Source organism: Pan troglodytes, chromosome 9 (genome assembly GCF_028858775.2).
Source record: "Pan troglodytes isolate AG18354 chromosome 9, NHGRI_mPanTro3-v2.0_pri, whole genome shotgun sequence".
NCBI lineage: Eukaryota > Metazoa > Chordata > Mammalia > Primates > Hominidae > Pan > Pan troglodytes.
Genome location: NC_072407.2, coordinates 11,169,960 through 11,187,612, shown reverse-complemented (window position 1 = coordinate 11,187,612; position 17,653 = coordinate 11,169,960). Strand labels below are relative to the sequence as shown.

The 17,653-nt window shown below is 36.1% G+C and overlaps 1 protein-coding gene across 8 annotated transcripts in view; it reads right to left on the bottom strand.

Annotated features, from left to right (window-relative positions):
* The window catches only part of NLRP14 (NLR family pyrin domain containing 14), a 123,164-nt gene that overhangs the window by 72,686 nt on the left and 32,825 nt on the right, over positions 1 to 17,653 (bottom strand). For 5 of the 8 annotated variants that reach the window (XM_063782681.1, XM_054661996.2, XM_063782678.1 and 2 more), the window contains exons 7-10: positions 13,109 to 13,279; positions 12,506 to 12,676; positions 10,894 to 11,064; positions 8,458 to 8,628 (exon numbers count right to left, since the gene is read on the bottom strand). In XM_063782681.1, the coding sequence (XP_063638751.1) occupies positions 8,458 to 8,628; positions 10,894 to 11,064; positions 12,506 to 12,676; positions 13,109 to 13,279 (684 nt within the window). The remainder of the gene's footprint in view (positions 1 to 8,457; positions 8,629 to 10,893; positions 11,065 to 12,505; positions 12,677 to 13,108; positions 13,280 to 17,653) is intronic. The other 3 variants (XM_063782682.1, XM_063782683.1, XM_054661997.2) reach the window with 1 other exon arrangement.

The window sequence follows — 17,653 nt, the reverse complement described above, 5'->3', positions numbered from 1 at the left end:
TAAAAAATGATAAAGGGGATATCACCACCAATCCCACAGAAATACAAACTACCATCAGAGAATACTACAAACACCTCTACGCAAATAAACTAGAAAATCTAGAAGAAATGGATACATTCCTCGACACATACACTCTCCCAAGACTAAACCAGGAAGAAGTTGAATCTCTGAATAGACCAATAACAGGAGCTGAAATTGTGGCAATAATCAATAGTTTACCAACCAAAAAGAGTCCAGGACCAGATGGATTCACAGCCAAATTCTACCAGAGGTACAAGGAGGAACTGGTACCATTCCTTCTGAAACTATTCCAATCAATAGAAAAAGAGGGAATCCTCCCTAACTCATTTTATGAGGCCAGCATCATTCTGATACCAAAGCCTGGCAGAGACACAACCAAAAAAGAGAATTTTAGACCAATATCCTTGATGAACATTGATGCAAAAATCCTCAATAAAATACTGGCAAACCGAATCCAGCAGCACATCAAAAAGCTTATCCACCATGATCAAGTGGGCTTCATCCCTGGGATGCAAGGCTGGTTCAACATACGCAAATCAATAAATGTAATCCAGCATATAAACAGAGCCAAAGACAAAAACCACATGATTATCTCAATAGATGCAGAAAAAGCCTTTGACAAAATTCAACAACCCTTCATGCTAAAAACTCTCAATAAATTAGGTATTGATGGGACATATTTCAAAATAATAAGAGCTATCTATGACAAACCCACAGCCAATATCATACTGAATGGGCAAAAACTGGAAGCATTCCCTTTGAAAACTGGCACAAGACAGGGATGCCCTCTCTCACCACTCCTATTCAACATAGTGTTGGAAGTTCTGGCCAGGGCAATCAGGCAGGAGAAGGAAATAAAGGGTATTCAATTAGGAAAAGAGGAAGTCAAATTGTCCCTGTTTGCAGACGACATGATTGTTTATCTAGAAAACCCCATCGTCTCAGCCCAAAATCTCCTTAAGCTGATAAGCAACTTCAGCAAAGTCTCAGGATACAAAATCAATGTACAAAAATCACAAGCATTCTTATACACCAACAACAGACAAACAGAGAGCCAAATCATGAGTGAACTCCCATTCACAATTGCTTCAAAGAGAATAAAATACCTAGGAATCCAACTTACAAGGGATGTGAAGCACCTCTTCAAGGAGAACTACAAACCACTGCTCAAGGAAATAAAAGAGGATACAAACAAATGGAAGAACATTCCTTGCTCATGGGTAGGAAGAATCAATATCGTGAAAATGGCCATACTGCCCAAGGTAATTTACAGATTCAATGCCATCCCCATCAAGCTACCAATGACTTTCTTCACAGAATTGGAAAAAACTACTTCAAATTTCATATGGAACCAAAAGAGAGCCCGCATCGCCAAGTCAATCCTAAGCCAAAAGAACAAAGCTGGAGGCATCACACTACCTGACTTCAAACTATACTACAAGGCTACAGTAACCAAAACAGCATGGTACTGGTACCAAAACAGAAGTATAGATCAATGGAACAGAACAGAGCCCTCAGAAATAACGCCGCTTACCTACAACTATCTGATCTTTGACAAACCTGAGAAAAACAAGCAATGGGGAAAGGATTCCCTATTTAATAAATGGTGCTGGGAAAACTGGCTAGCCATATGTAGAAAGCTGAAACTGGATCCCTTCCTTACACCTTATACAAAAATCAATTCAAGATGGATTAAAGATTTAAACGTTAGACCTAAAACCATAAAAACCCTAGAAGAAAACCTAGGCATTACCATTCAGGACATAGGCGTGGGCAAGGACTTCATGTCCAAAACACCAAAAGCAATGGCAACAAAAGCCAAAATTGACAAATGGGATCTAATTAAACTAAAGAGCTTCTGCACAGCAAAAGAAACTACCATCAGAGTGAATAGGCAACCTACAACATGGGAGAAAATTTTCGCAACCTACTCATCTGACAAAGGGCTAATATCCAGAATCTACAGTGAACTCAAACAAATTTACAAGAAAAAAACAAACAACCCCATCAAAAAGTGGGCGAAGGACATGAACAGGCACTTCTCAAAAGAAGACATTTATGCAGCCAAAAAACACATGAAAAAATGCTCATCATCACTGGCCGTCAGAGAAATGCAAATCAAAACCACTATGAGATATCATCTCACCCCAGTTAGAATGGCAATCATTAAAAAGTCAGGAAACAACAGGTGCTGGAGAGGATGTGGAGAAATAGGAACACTTTTACACTGTTGGTGGGACTGTAAACTAGTTCAACCATTGTGGAAGTCAGTGTGGCGATTCCTCAGGGATCTAGAACTAGAAATACCATTTGACCCAGCCGTCCCATTACTGGGTATATACCCAAATGACTATAAATCATGCTGCTATAAAGACACATGCACACGTATGTTTATTGCGGCATTATTCACAATAGCAAAGTCTTGGAACCAACCCAAATGTCCAACAATGATAGACTGGATTAAGAAAATGTGGCACATATACACCATGGAATACTATGCAGCCATAAAAAATGATGAGTTCATATCCTTTGTAGGGACATGGATGAAATTGGAAACCATCATTCTCAGTAAACTATCGCAAGAACAAAAAACCAAACACCGCATATTCTCACTCATAGGTGGGAATTGAACAATGAGATCACATGGACACAGGAAGGGGAATATCATACTCTGGGGACTGTGGTGGGGAGGGGGGAGGGGGAGGGATAGCATTGGGAGATATACCTAATGCTAGATGACGAGTTAGTGGGTGCAGCGCACCAGCATGGCACATGTATACATATGTAACTAACCTGCACAATGTGCACATGTACCCTAAAACTTAAAGTATAATAAAAAATAAAAAAATAAAAAAAATAAAATAAAATAAAAAAAAAAAAAAAAAAAAATTTAGATGAAATAGATAAAATCAACAATATATACTTACTAAAAAGTACTCTATGAGAAAGAGAAAACCTAAATAATTATTTAAAAAATTGAATCAGAAGTCAAAAATCCTACATACAAAGAAACTCCAGGTTAGACAGCTTCACCAGAAATTGTTACAAAATTCAAAGAAGAAATAATTCCAATCTTACAAAAATCTTCTCAGGAAACTAAAAGATAAGGAACACTCCTGAACTCATGAAAATACTGTAATTCTGACACAAAAACTTGATGAAGACTGCAAAAGAAATTATAACCTATCTCCATTATGAACAAAATGGTTAAATGCTGTCAATAATATTAACATTAACAAAGTAAATTACACAATGTACACAGGAGATATGTCCAAGTTGGTTTTACTCCAAAAATGCAAGGTTGATATAATGCATATTATATCGATGTGATTCATCACATTTGGCAAAATTCTTCAAGGATAAGCAACTTCAGTAAAGTCTCAGGATACAAAATCAATGTGCAAAAATCACAAGCATTCCTATACATCAATAACAGACGGAGAGCCAAATCATGAGTGAACTCCCATTCACAATTGCTACAAAGAGAATGAAATACCTAGGAATACAACTTACAAGGGATGTGAAGGACCTCTTCAAGGAGAACTACAAACCACTGCTCAAGGAAATAACAGAGGACACAAACAAATGGAAAAATATTCCATGCTCATGGATAGGAAGAATCAGTATCATGAAAATGGCCATACTGCTCAAAGTAATTTATAGATTCAATGCTATCCCCATCAAGCTACTACTGACTTTCTTCACAGAATTAGAAAAAACTACTTTAAATTTCATGTGTAACCAAAAAAGAGCCCGTATAGTCAAGACAATCTTAAGCAAAAAGAACAAAGCTGGAGCCATCACGCTACCTGACTTCAAACTGTACTACAAGACTGCAGTAACCAAAACAGCATGGTACTGGTACCAAAACAGATATATAGACCAATGGAACAGAGCAAAAGCCTCAGAAATATCACCACACACCTACAACCATTTGACCTTTGACAAATCTGACAAAAACAAGCAATAGGGAAAGGATTCCCTATTTAATAAATGGTGTTGGGAAAACTGGCTAGCCATATGCAGAAAACTGAAACTGGACCCCTTCCTTACGCATTATACGTTCCTTACGCAAAATTAATTCAAGATGGATTAAAGACTTAAACATAAGACCTAAAACCATCAAAACCCTGCAAGAAAACCTAGGCAATACCATTCAGGACATACGCATGGACAAAGACTTCATGACTAAAACACCAAAAGCCATGGCAACAAAAGCCAAAATTGACAAATGGGATCTAATTAAACTAAAGAGCTTCTGTACAGCAAAAGAAACTACCATCAGAGTGAACAGGCAACCTGCATAATGGGAGAAAGTTTTTGCAATCTATCCATCTGACAAATATTCAGAATCTGAATTTAAACAAATTGACAAGAAAAAAACAACCCCATCAAAAAGTGGGCAAAGGATATGAACAGACACTTCTCAAAAGAAGACATTTATGTGGCCAACAAACATATGAAAAAAAGCTCATCATCACTGGCCATTAGAGAAATGCAAATCAAAACCACAGTGAGATACCATCTCATGCCAGTTAGAATGGTGATCATTAAAAAGTCAGGAAACAACAGATGCTGGAGAGGATGTGGAGAAACAGGAACACTTTTACACTGTTGGTGAGAGTGTAAATTTGTTCAACCATTGTGGAAGACAGTGTGGCGATACCTCAAGGATCTAGAATCAGAAATAACATTTGATCCAGCAATCCCATTACTGGGTATACACCCAAAGGATAAGAAATCATTCTACTATAAAGACACATGCACATGTATGTTTATTGCAGCACCATTTGCAATATCAAAAGCTTGGAACCAACCCAAATGCCAATCAATGATAGACTGGATAAAGAAAATGTGGCACATATACACCATGGAATACTATGCAGCCATAGAAAAGGATGAGTTCATGTCCTTTGCAGGGACATGGATGAAGCTGGAAACCATCATTCTCAGCAAACTAACACAAGAACAGAAAATCCAACATCCCATATTCTCACTTGTAAGTGGGAGTTGAACAATGAGAACACATGGACACACAGAGGGTAACATCACATACCAGGGCCTGTTGGGGGATGGGGGCTAGCAGAGGGATAGCATTAGGAGAAAAACAATATAGATGATGGGTTGATGGGTGCAGCAAACCACCATGGCACGTGTATACCTATGTAACAAACCTGCACATTCTGCACATGTATCCCAGAACTTAAAGTATAATTAAAAAAAAGAAAAAGAATACTCCTAGAAAACTAGGTGTAGAAGGCAATTTCCTTAAATTGATAAATTGGTGAACCACTGAGGTTGTGCTTTAAACATTGTGAACAACATATGAAAGTTCATTATCGCCAGACATATTAACATTATATCACATATATTAACAGTTACTAAGGCATGTAAAAAAACGAAAAAAGAATATAATAACAGAAAAGGAAAAAACAACTACATTTTATTATTCCCAAATGATGTGATTGCATACCTAAAAAATACAAAAGTATCTACAAATTAGCAACTAGAATAAGCAAGAGAATGTGGCAGGCTATTGGATAAGAAACCAACTTTAAAAACTCCTATGTTTCTATGTATAAACACAACGAAAAAATAACTAAAACAATCATTTACAACAGCATGAAATATAGTAAGCACTTTGGAATAAAGTTAACCAGTAACAAAATACAAGACCACTCAAGAAAAAATTACTAAGCTTTATTGATAGACCTAAATAAATGAGATATGTCTTTTTGGTGTATCAGGAGACTCACTGATAGATTTAATGCAATTCAATTCAATACGCCAACATATAGGTAGGTTGGGGGGCAGTACATATGTATGTAACTTGATAAGTTGATATTTCCAATTTATTTGCAAATGTAAAGGGGAAGTAGAGCCAAAATTCTCTTTAAGAAGATGGGAAGAATTGCTGTAGTGCGTATCAGGGCTTATTATAGAGCTATATTAATTAAGACAGCATTGTTAGAACTGGGAATTACAAACAGGTCAGTGGAAAGGAAAACAGAACCCAGGAACAGATCCACGCACCAATGAAAATGTGGTTTATAACAAAGATGTCCCTACCAAGCAGAGGGGAGAAAAATTTCAATACTTTTTGCTGGAAAAAAAAAGAGTATATAGGAAAATTATAAAATTGAACTTTACAGCTACCTATATTTTTAAAAGGTAGATTAGAGGCTCCAAAGCTTCCTAATTTGCCTTTGATATTCAGATAATATAGAATTGGTATATAATGTATAAGATATAATGGGTTTCTGTAAATATTGTAAAGATGCTTTTCTCTCTCTCCCATTTGTATGATTCCTCCAGACCAAAGGTCTCCATCCAAGTAAAGGATAATTGGAGAATAGGTGAAGTTCTAGCCACTGGGATGGCACAAACTGATTTCATTGGTGTAGGGGAAGAGCAGCAACAATATTTGGAATGGAACACTTTAGAACCTGGAGGTGTGGAGAGTGAGGAGAATAATTCACTCTCTCTTTTTTCTCCTAGATCCAACACCTTGGCCTGGCAAAATAATTATGTGGTCTGTGGAGTCTAAGCAGCAACTGCAGCTGACAGACTTACCCTCGGCCTGGTTTGTCATGCCTGTCTATATACTATGAAAATAGAAAATCTCATGTAGACATAGCAGGTCCTGAACTACTTTGCTGTGCCTGATGCCATCAATAGCAACCTCCTAATGTGGAACCTTATCATATGTATACAAACACAATCACTAGCACAACCTTGTTTCAATTCGATACAAATCTGCAAGCTTCTCTTGATGCTAGAACAGCCTTGGACCATACCACGTATGAGAATGAGGAAGCTACAACTACCAGTGAGACTGCTTACCTGGCTTAACCAAACTAGTGCAATGGCTAACCAAATAAAATATAACAGCAAATCCAAAATTAGAGTGACCTCTACCCCTTTCAGTTACATGTTTGCATGTGGGGAAGAGTGGACTGCTAACTGTCTCTTTACTGGGGAGGAGGGCTGCTTTTGGCCCATCTTTGTTTATTTATTGCCAGTGACACCAAAGAATGGCAGCTCATTTTAGACTCCCTTGTATGGGTTCTAAAGCATAAAAGACCTAGTAGTCCTTCCTGGGACTTACTCAGTTGACTGAGTCAGACCCCTGTGGGAATGTTTGAAATCAATACTACAAGTTGGGCTCATCACATGCTTGGAGTTTTGTTATTAGTGGCCTTAATTAAATGGTAGATGAGATTAACTGAACAGATTTGGTCCTAGTCTCTGTTAATCAGAGTGGCCAATGGAGTAGCATATTTATGTGAAAATTCACCAGAAGCCAAGATTTTACTGTGTAGAAACAAGGGGTAGATATTTTGGGGAGATATTCTTCCATAGGTCTTTCTCTCTGCTACATGTTTGCTAACAAAAATGCAAGGCCCTGACAACGCTTTACCTGGGCCATTTTCCAGGATTGTGTTTGTAATGAGCAACCTTGAGGGACAAACAGCAGGCTTATTACTGCCTCCTGTAAAATCCTAGGTCTCTCAGTCTCAATGTTGCATGTGCAGGCATCCATCTGGACCCTCTTCATCAGCCCTGTGAGACTCGGGGGACAAGAGGAACTGACGCAAACATGCTAATACTCATGCTCTTGCCCTGCTACAAGCAATAAAGTCCTTTGTCTCTCATAAGAGTCTTGTGGGTTTGGTTTTGTTTTTTGTCCAGCATCCATGAAACAGTAACCGGTGAATTTATTAGGTTGTAAGTAGGATAAAATTAAATCTCAGACCTAACAGTTACATCATCATCATTGCTATTATAAAAATATATAGTCAATGGAAATATAACAGCTTCATTTTCTTGGAAGAGTCAGGGGAGATTTCTCTGGAAGACTGTTAAATTTCTAAAGGATGACACATGTCATCATGTCTGAGCTTCCCACACATAGAGCACAATTCTTGACCCTGAGGTCAATAATTCATGTTGTATAAGTGAAAATGTACTAGCCAATATCAGTTCAAAATTAAATAAAAATCTAAACACAGAATTGAACATAAGAAATGTCCACAACACAGAATGTGATTTTATTACAAGCTCCTTAAGAACATAGTGTTTTACAGATAGAAGATAATTAGTAAAAGTCTTCAATTTGATAAAAAAAATTAATTCAAAGACAAGTGGACTATCTGAAGGATGACAGAACATGAAGACCCAAACCAGGTACCATTTGCGTACTAAGTATCTGTCCAAGGTACTAAAGGGGACACAAAGAAATGTGAAATATGGCTTCTATACTAAAGAACATGCAGTACATTGATCCATTTATTTGAAATTTAGATTCTTATTTCTGAAAGTAACTTACCTTCTAGCCCCATTTAGTTTTTATCCTCTCTCCATACACTAAATATCTTCTAGCTATACTAGCTACCAAATAGGCATCATTTTCCTAATGGAAAACTATGAACTCACCCGAGCCTCTGAATGTTACAGTTTGGATATCTCAAAGCATCACACAGAATTTTCACTCCATCATCCTGCAAATCGTTGTTCCCAAGGTCCAGGCTCCTCAGGTTTGGGTTATTCAGAATAACAGAAGCCAGATCCAGACAACATGCATTAGTGAGAACACAGCCCATCAATCTGTAAGAATTACAATAGGAAAAGCGAATCCTTCCATTGTGAGGTTAAATAAGTTTCTTCCTAGGAGATATACCCAGGTATTTGAACCTCTTTTCTCACTCTTTTCTATCTACAATCCAGGACATACATGGGAGGGTCTAATTTATCAGTAAAAATGATGGGATTTCTTAATGAGCAGAAGAAACCAGCAGGTAAAACTGTTTTCTTCCACAAACAGGTTATCTACAGAGCTTTAAAAATCAAGGGTATAAACATTTATTTTTACCAATACTTAAAAAAATGAATATAAACTTTCCCAAGGAACCAATAGATCTCTGTGCTTTCAGTTTTTAATATATCTTTAAGTGAAAAAAGTTTCCTGGAATCTATCTCAAAGTATTATCTTCAAAGAAGAAAGCTACATATAAAAAGATATTTATTCCAGGTCCTTTGCATGGTATTCAAGAGCACTCACAATCTGGCCTCAAGCTTTCTCTTTCCATATTTTGTCCCCACATTATTCTCTAACCATACACATGCATTTTTCTCCAACTAAACTATATTTGTTGTTGCTTCTCTTCTATTCTCTCTCCTTTCCTTCTGTTTAGCATATCCCCACATAACAGAATCTTCATCATTTCTCTAGCCTAAAGTAACTCTGTCTCCACTGAGAAGTCCCAGCCTCAATCCCTGAGACTATTGTCATATCCTTATAACAACGTATGGAATATATTGTAATTTGCTTTATATTTATTTCCCTGTTATCAGCATTTTATGTTATTTGGGGACAAAAGCATCACCTTAGTGACTTTTAGTTCCCTCAGCATCTAGTTCATATTGGTTGAAAATATTGGTTAAGAGAATTGACATGGTCTGCATAGAGGCTTTGGAAGGTAATTAAGAAAGTACAGCTTTGTTTACAGCAATGCTAAGGACAGAAAGTGGGCTAGCAAAGACCTTGGGTATATAGGTCACTTAGAAATTATACGTCTGTAGTTAAATGAAGACATTGGATTTAACAACATCCATTAAGTAAAACTTTGTCTTCCAGTTGAATAATGATCAATGAAATTCCAGAGAATCACACAGTAACCCATGTCATCTACATTTTCCTAAAGTAAGTAAACGTATTTATTGAACCCTACAGTGTAATTGCCTTGTGTTTATAGGTGTCACATTAAATTATTAAACTCATTTGGAAGTTTAGTTATCATGAGTCAGTCTGGTCAAGACAAATACTTCTGGGTCAACCAAAGAGCTTGATTTTAAAGCTCTAAAAAACTATGTTGGGGTTAGACCATTAATGACTCACAAAAGTTACTGGTCACTTGGGAGTCCCTGGTAGGAAAGTGAGCTGAGGTTGCTAAGTGACGCCTCTGTTTTGATTCATGCTGGCCAAAGTATTTATGCAATGAAATACTAAATACCATACAGTCATTAAAATAATCAAGAAGATAATTTGAAATAAGTATTTAAATGTATTTTTTTTATTCTCAGCATGCACACCTTGATAAATGTATTTCTGAAATACTATCAAGTGAAAAGGAAACCCCAAATCATGTCCATAAAGCAATCACAATTATGTATGCACATGCAATGGATATGTATGCATATCTGCTCATAGACTGAGAAAACATAATATTAATGAAAATGGTTGGAGTTTAAAAATGTGTAGGATATTGTTAAAAATCCCCTTTCCATTTATTTGAAAGTTGACTTAATTATAACCTGAGTTTAAATATAAATCTAAAAGAAAAACTAGTAGAGCACAATTTCAGCTTCATGGATAAAAGTAGAGGACACACAGTAGATTCACTAGGGCACAACCAAGGAAAGAATAAAATGGCTACTGTTCAGCAATAGATTGTAGGATACTGTAAAAATCTCCTTCCCAATTTCTTTGAAAGTTGACCTAATTATAAACCTGAGTTTAAATATAAATCTGAGAGAAAAACTAGTAGAGAACAATTTTAGCTTCTGGATTAAAAGTAGAGGACACACAGTAGATTCACTGGGGCACAACCAAGGAAAGAATAAAATGGCCACTGTTCAGCCTGATGCCTCTGGTCCTCATTACCTGAGGAAAGTTTATTAGAATTACTATGGTAATTATTTTTAAAAATCTGATGAGCAGACTTCCCCAGCTTGTCTCAGGCAGAAGAAAGAGGGAAAATCAGCTTTATATTCTTTTCTCTGATAGATACTCGGTTCTCAGCCTTTCTTTCAGTATCTCCCCAGACACTCTGTTGTTGAAACTACACAAAAGTAAAGCAACAGAAAACCTACTCCAAGTCCTGAAGATTACAGCTTGGATGCCGAAAGACATCACACAGAAGCTTCACTCCATTGTCTTGTAGCCAGTTTGATCCTAGATCCAGATGCGTCAGGCTTTTGTTGTGTAGAAGAGAAGTTGACAGATATTCACTGCTAAGTGATGTGAAATGGCAACGCCTCAGCCTACAGGAAGGACAATGTGAAGAAAGATGGAATCATTGCTCTACTGTCCAGAGATTTCTTTCTCTGAAGAGATTTCATGATTTGATCCCTTATCTATTTGCCAACATTCCATCTCAGATGAAACACCCTCACTGCCAGCCTATCTCACTTGGGAAACAGATATACATCAAATTGGGCTACAAACTAGATTCATATTCTTCAGCATTTTTCTTACAATAAATTAAATGCTAACCTCATTACATTACACATATACATAGTACTCTGTTGTAGAAGAAGCTCCATCGACTAGAAGAACAGGCAGATGGAGTAGAATAAGAGTAATCTTAATAAAGTAAGTACTCTTTGTACGTAATAGAAGCGGCATTTTCAAACAGTAAGGAAAATCCATATTATGCCATTATTGCTTTTGTACAATAGATCTGATATATGGGGGAAAATAAGTTTAAGCCTTATAACAAAATAAATTTGGAATAATTTAACATGTAAATGTTAAAATTAAACCATGAAGAGTATGAGATGACATATGTGTATTTTTTTTAAAAGAAAGGTACTTCCAAACTCCTTGAGGTCATGAGGCAGAATTTGACATCACAAAAAATTTTAAACTTATCTATTCTAAAAATGACCATAAAGAAAGTTAGAAATAAAGCAACATGCTAAGAAAATTATTTGTAATATATAAAAAATAATAAAATATGTGATATTAATAACTATAAGATATACATAATAGAAAACATCAGAAAAAACAGCCCATGAAGAGGAAATTCCTAAATATAAAAGGCCAAAAACATTTGAAAAGATGGTCAAGATTTAAATTACTTTAAAAGTTACTTTTCAACTATTTAATTAATACAGGTCAAAAAGATTGTAGATGTCCAATGAGGGTGTTAAAGTGCAGGTCCCTAGACTGCTGCTGGGAATATAAATAATCTATCTGGAAGGCAATTTAACCATATTTGGCCAAATTAAAACCTTGGCTTATTAATTCAATGTTTAGAAAATTATCTAACAAAAATGAGCAGAATAATCACAATGTGATTCAGACATACAACAGAGTGCTATATTTCTGTTCTGAGCTCAGATCATAGACTAGGATAGGTGGTAGGCTTTAGTTCTAAATTCATCATTTTCTTGTGAGATATTAAGCAAGGTGCATTATCTCCCTAAGGCTCACATTCCTCACCTGTAGAGTGAGGCCCCTCAAAATTGGGTGGTCAATTTGACACCATCGGGTACTATTTTGCGATTAAGCATGTTTAAAACAAGATCCAGAGTAGAGTTAGGACACAATAAATGGCAATTATTAATATCACTTCCACCTTCTTCATTAAGGGTAACAGGGAAAAAGCAAGGGACAGAATGTGTTCATAATATTTTACTATTTTAAACATATTTCAAAATGTACAATATATATTAAGGATAAAAACTTGAAGACACTTACACAAGGCTCTTCAGAGTACATTGTGCATGTTGCAGGGCATCACTCATAAGCTTTACTCCACCATCACCCAAGACATTGTCTGCCAAGCACAAATGTGTCAGTCTTTTATTGCTGATGAGAGCCAAAGAAAGATACTCACAGCCAGCCTCTGTGAGACCACAGCTTTCTAAGCTGAAAGAGAAAGAGATGAGAAGGGATCTGTCAATTCCCAAAGCCCATGCTTCTCTTCTCCTTCACAGGGAGATCAGTGGCACTTATAACCCCCATACCTCAACTATAAAATTAACCTCAACAAACCTATTTAAATTACGAATTCCATTGCAGCTGTATGCAGGATATGACGAAACAAAACACGGAAGGGGAGAGGGGAAGCTTGGAAAAGAATGAAAATAAAGAGGTCAATCAGAAAAAAATGATAGGTCTAAAAGTGAAGTAAAAGAGAGGGAAGTAGAGGAAGAGAAGGGGGATGCATGTAGAGCTTATTCAGAATTGACAAACAAGCCAGTTAGTGCCAAGACCCAAGCAGTTTCCCTATCAGATCACAATTAAGCTACACAGAACCAAGCAAAATGACTCTACAGAAAACAAAACAGAAACACTCACGACAGTCTCTCTAGATAACACTTTGGATGTCTTAAGGCCTCACACAAAAGCTGCACTCCATCATCCAACAGATTATTGGTTGACAGATTCAGAAATATCAGGCTCTGGCTTCTGATGAGAGCATTAGATATATTTAGACAACAAAATACAGTTAGGTTGCAAGATTCCAGCCTGGAAAACAACACAGAAAAGCAGGAATGACCACTCCTTAGAGAATAATTACAACCAACACCTACCGATCCCGAAGGTAGGAAGTTTCCTAATCTTTGGAATCTTGCCTGAAAAATCCAACTTCTCTACACAGAAAAGTTATTTAACTAAAGCGTAAGGCTCTGACAGAGTTAAGGAGGGAAGGGAAGGAGATTGTTTATCACATTCCCATCCCCTTAATTCCCTATGAAAATACATTTGAGAGCATTCAAAAATATCTTTAAATGATAATATTTTTTAGTCTGGGAGGAATTTCTGCTAACTACAACTTGGAAGATATGGCGTGAAGGATGACTGTATTCTACACTCTGACTTCTGAAACAGAACAGAAATGGACAGGAAGTTGGGAGCAAAAGCTGTGTCTCCCGTGAGCTCATTTATTCATGAGCCCGTGTTTTCTGACGAATCCAGTCCTTAAGAGTGAAAAACAATAAGTAAATCATAAATAAAACAAAATTGTTTCTAAAGATTAAAAGGAAGAGAAACAGAAAAAGTACATGTAGAGAGACTCATATTTAGAGACAACCTGTGCCTTGTACATGTTCGGGAGTAATACTAACCCTTTGTAATGAGTCAGGCAGCAGCAGCAGCAGCATTTCTGGTATTTGGAATTTCTCTGGGTATTCCTTTATAATCAAAGACTTACCAACTTGAGTCACTCAAGAATTGTTTCTCGTCATCAAAATCAGGGTCTATAGAGGAAGGAACAGAGAAGCTTCCTCCTAAGCCCAGAATTAAATCTTAATAGATGACCTAGAACATGGCCTAAGGCTGAAAAAGCTCAGCTTGCCCAAAACCACAATTACTTTTGCACTAACCCATAACTAATAATCACCTTAAGTTAAAAATTACTTGGAAGTTTCTGGACACAAATGTATATGTACCACATTTTCTTTATCCATTCACCTTTTGATGGACATTTAGGTTGCTTCCAAATCTTGGAAGCAAAACAGAACAAAAATGAAAGAAAATATATCCCACTTATGGAGGAAAAATGGTACTGAAAACATTTTTAAATGTTTCTAACTGTAGATATAAATATTAAATGCTTGATAGTTCATTTTCTCTTATCCTTCCCATATTATGAGTTTCTTGAGATTTCTTTTTTTTTTTTTTTGTATTAGTGCTAATAGAATTTCAGCTATGGGACTGCCTAACTCTTTATGTATGAAATCTTAGCCTCATTAAAATAAAATGCTCCCTCTTTCCCTTGCAGCTGCAAAAAAGAGAGTATTACAAATCAGAAAATCTTTTATAAGAATGATTTTGTCTTATTATAATAATGAAATCTTATAAGATACCTGGACTTTAGAAATTATTGCTATGCCTTGTGAAAACAACCCTTACCTACTATTAAGTCTGTACTTTTTATCAATTGTCTTACTTTGTGTCACTCTTGTAATATTCACATTGATATTTCTGAATTCCTAAATTTTATAAATATTGGAAAGATTTTTTCAAATCAGAAAAAAAATCATTAACACTCTCCTCTCACATGTATAAAGTAATAAAAAATATAACTCTTTCCTAGTTTTCTAGAGTTTGGAGGTTTTTTCTCACCTGTATTAATATATAACATCAATCACCAGTGATTCAATCAAAAGGGAAGCCAAAAGCTGAGGATTATGGCTCCAAACTGACCCCTAAATATAAGCCAGCAAAACAGGAGACAGATTAGCTTATCACTTATATTTAGTTCCTTCTTAAGAGCCTGCATGACTTCCTCTTAATAGTGCTACCAAAACAACATCCTTGGCAAAAATTTCCAAAGCCCAAAGCTCCTTAAAAGTCAGCAAGTTATAAATGTTTTTGTTGTCCTTATTGCTTGCTATCTGTAGCACTGACCAGCTGTTATTGGGTATAGGTCCATAAGATGGTACAGATGCTGTTGACTTAGAGAACCCATGTTCCATCTACCTAGAATAAGCTCTGCTTTGAGAGTTGGTCAGGGTAGGATTTTAACGGATGCAAGACGCTGGAGCTTTCTTTATGAGTTGAGCCCTGTTGGAGTAAGTTCTCCTGTCCTGCTAGCAAACAAGAATCAGAAAACTGCCATTACCTGAAAAAGGGGCTATTCCTCAATAAAGAGGAACTGCTAACTCCTGAAGATGAACTCCCAGGAACTCAAAGATGCTGCGTGAATGTATTTTTCCCTTCTGAAAATGTCTGCTGTGTAATTTCCAGGTTGCTCAAGAACTTCGTAATTTATTTTTGTTTTCTGAGTATGAGATTATTTTTCTGATATGAATTAGAAATTGAGAGATAACAGGAGAGTTGTTGCTGAAGCTATATGGTTGCAGGAGCTTTTTGTTTCTAAGGATCAATATAAATGTACTGCAGGTGACAGAGGAATGATATTGCCAAGAGAAGGAGCATTTCCACTAAGAGGATAGGCTTCATGGGCCTATTCTAAACCAAGGCGAATCATCACATAAATTAATTGGCTCTGTAATTTGAGATTTTGGTTTTACCACAATGATAAATAAAAATACAACATGCACGGATAAACCTACACATCTACAGTGGACTCATTTTCGACAAAGGTGCCAAGAACACATATGGTGGAAAGGACAGTCTCTTTAGTAAATGGTGCTGGGAAAACTGGATATTCATATGTAAAAGAAGGAAACTAGACTCCTGTCTCTCAACATATACAAAAATCAAACCAAAGTAGATTAAAGACTTCAATCTAAGACTTCAAACTATTAAACTATTAAAATAAAACATAGGGGAAATGCTCCAGGACATTGGACTGGGCAAAGATTTCTTGAGTAATACCCCACAAGCATAGGCAACCAAAGCAAAAATGGACAAATGGGATCATATCAAGTTAAAAAGCTTCTGCACAGCAAAAGAAACAACCAATAAGGTGAACAGACAACCCATAAAATTGAAGAAAATATGTGCGAACTACCCATTTGACAAGGGGCTAATAACGAGAATATATTACATAAGGAGTTCAAACAACACTACAGGAAAAAAAATCTAATTATCCAATTAAAATGGGCAAGAGATCTGAAGAGATATTTCTCAAAAGAAGACACACAAATGGCATATGCAAAGGTGCTCAACATCATTAATAATCAGAGAAATGTAAATCAAAACTACAATGAGAAATTACCTCACTCCAGTAAAAATGACCTATCCAAAATTCAGTCAGTAACAAATACTGGTGAGGATGTGGAGAAAAAGGAACCCTCATACACTGTTAGTAGCAGTGTAAATTAACACAACTATTATGGAGAACAGTTTGGAGGTTCCTCAAAAAAACCAAAACTAGAGCTACCGTATGATCCAGCAATTCCACTGTGGAGTATATACCCAAAAGAAAGAAAATCAGTGTATTGAAGAGATACCTGCGCTCCCATGTTTACTGCAGCACTATTCACAATAGCCAAGATTTGGAAGCAACCTAAATGTCCATCAAAAGGTGAATGGATAAATAAAATGTGGTACATACACACACTGGAGTACTATCCAGCCGTAAAAAAGAATGAGATCCTGTCATTTGCAACAACATGGATAGAACTGGAGATCATTATATTAAGTGAAATAAGCCAGGCACAGAAAGACAAACTTTCCATGTTCTCACTTATTTGTGGGAGTGAAAAATGAAAATATGGAGATATCTCATGGAGACAGAGAGTAGAATGATGGTTATCAGAGGCTAGGAAGCATAGTGGGGGAACGAGGGGAAGAGGGGAATGGTTAATGGGTACAAAAAATGTTAGAAATAATGAATAAGACTGAGTATTTGCTAGGACAACAGGGTGACTCACGTAAAAAATAATTGTACATTTAAAAATAACTAAGAGTATACTTGGATTGTTTAATACAAAGGATAAATAAATGCTTGAGGTGATAGATACCCCATTTACCTTGATGTGATTATTATGCATTGCATGCTTGTATCAAAATATTGCATGTAACCCATAAGTATACACACCTACTATGTACCTACAAAAATTGAAAATACAAAAGTGAAAGTAAAAAAAATACAAAATCCTCTCAGAAAAAAATACAAATGACGGCTTTTTAGACCACAAAAGGTTCTGTATTTCTTTAATGAGAAGTCTAAATTAAATAATTTCCTAAGTATCCTACAATTCTCCTGTAGACATATTACTTACACTAATATTTTAAAGTGTATATATATACATATGATTTAAATGAGTTAACTAAATGACGAGCATCTTTATAAACTGGAAGCTTGTAAATCTGGGAATCAGCCAAGATTATAAATATTTTATACTATCTGGGTCAAGTTTTGAGGTATCACATTGTTTGGCTATATTGTTAGTTATCAACAGTGGTTATATTATTCCTAATATTAAC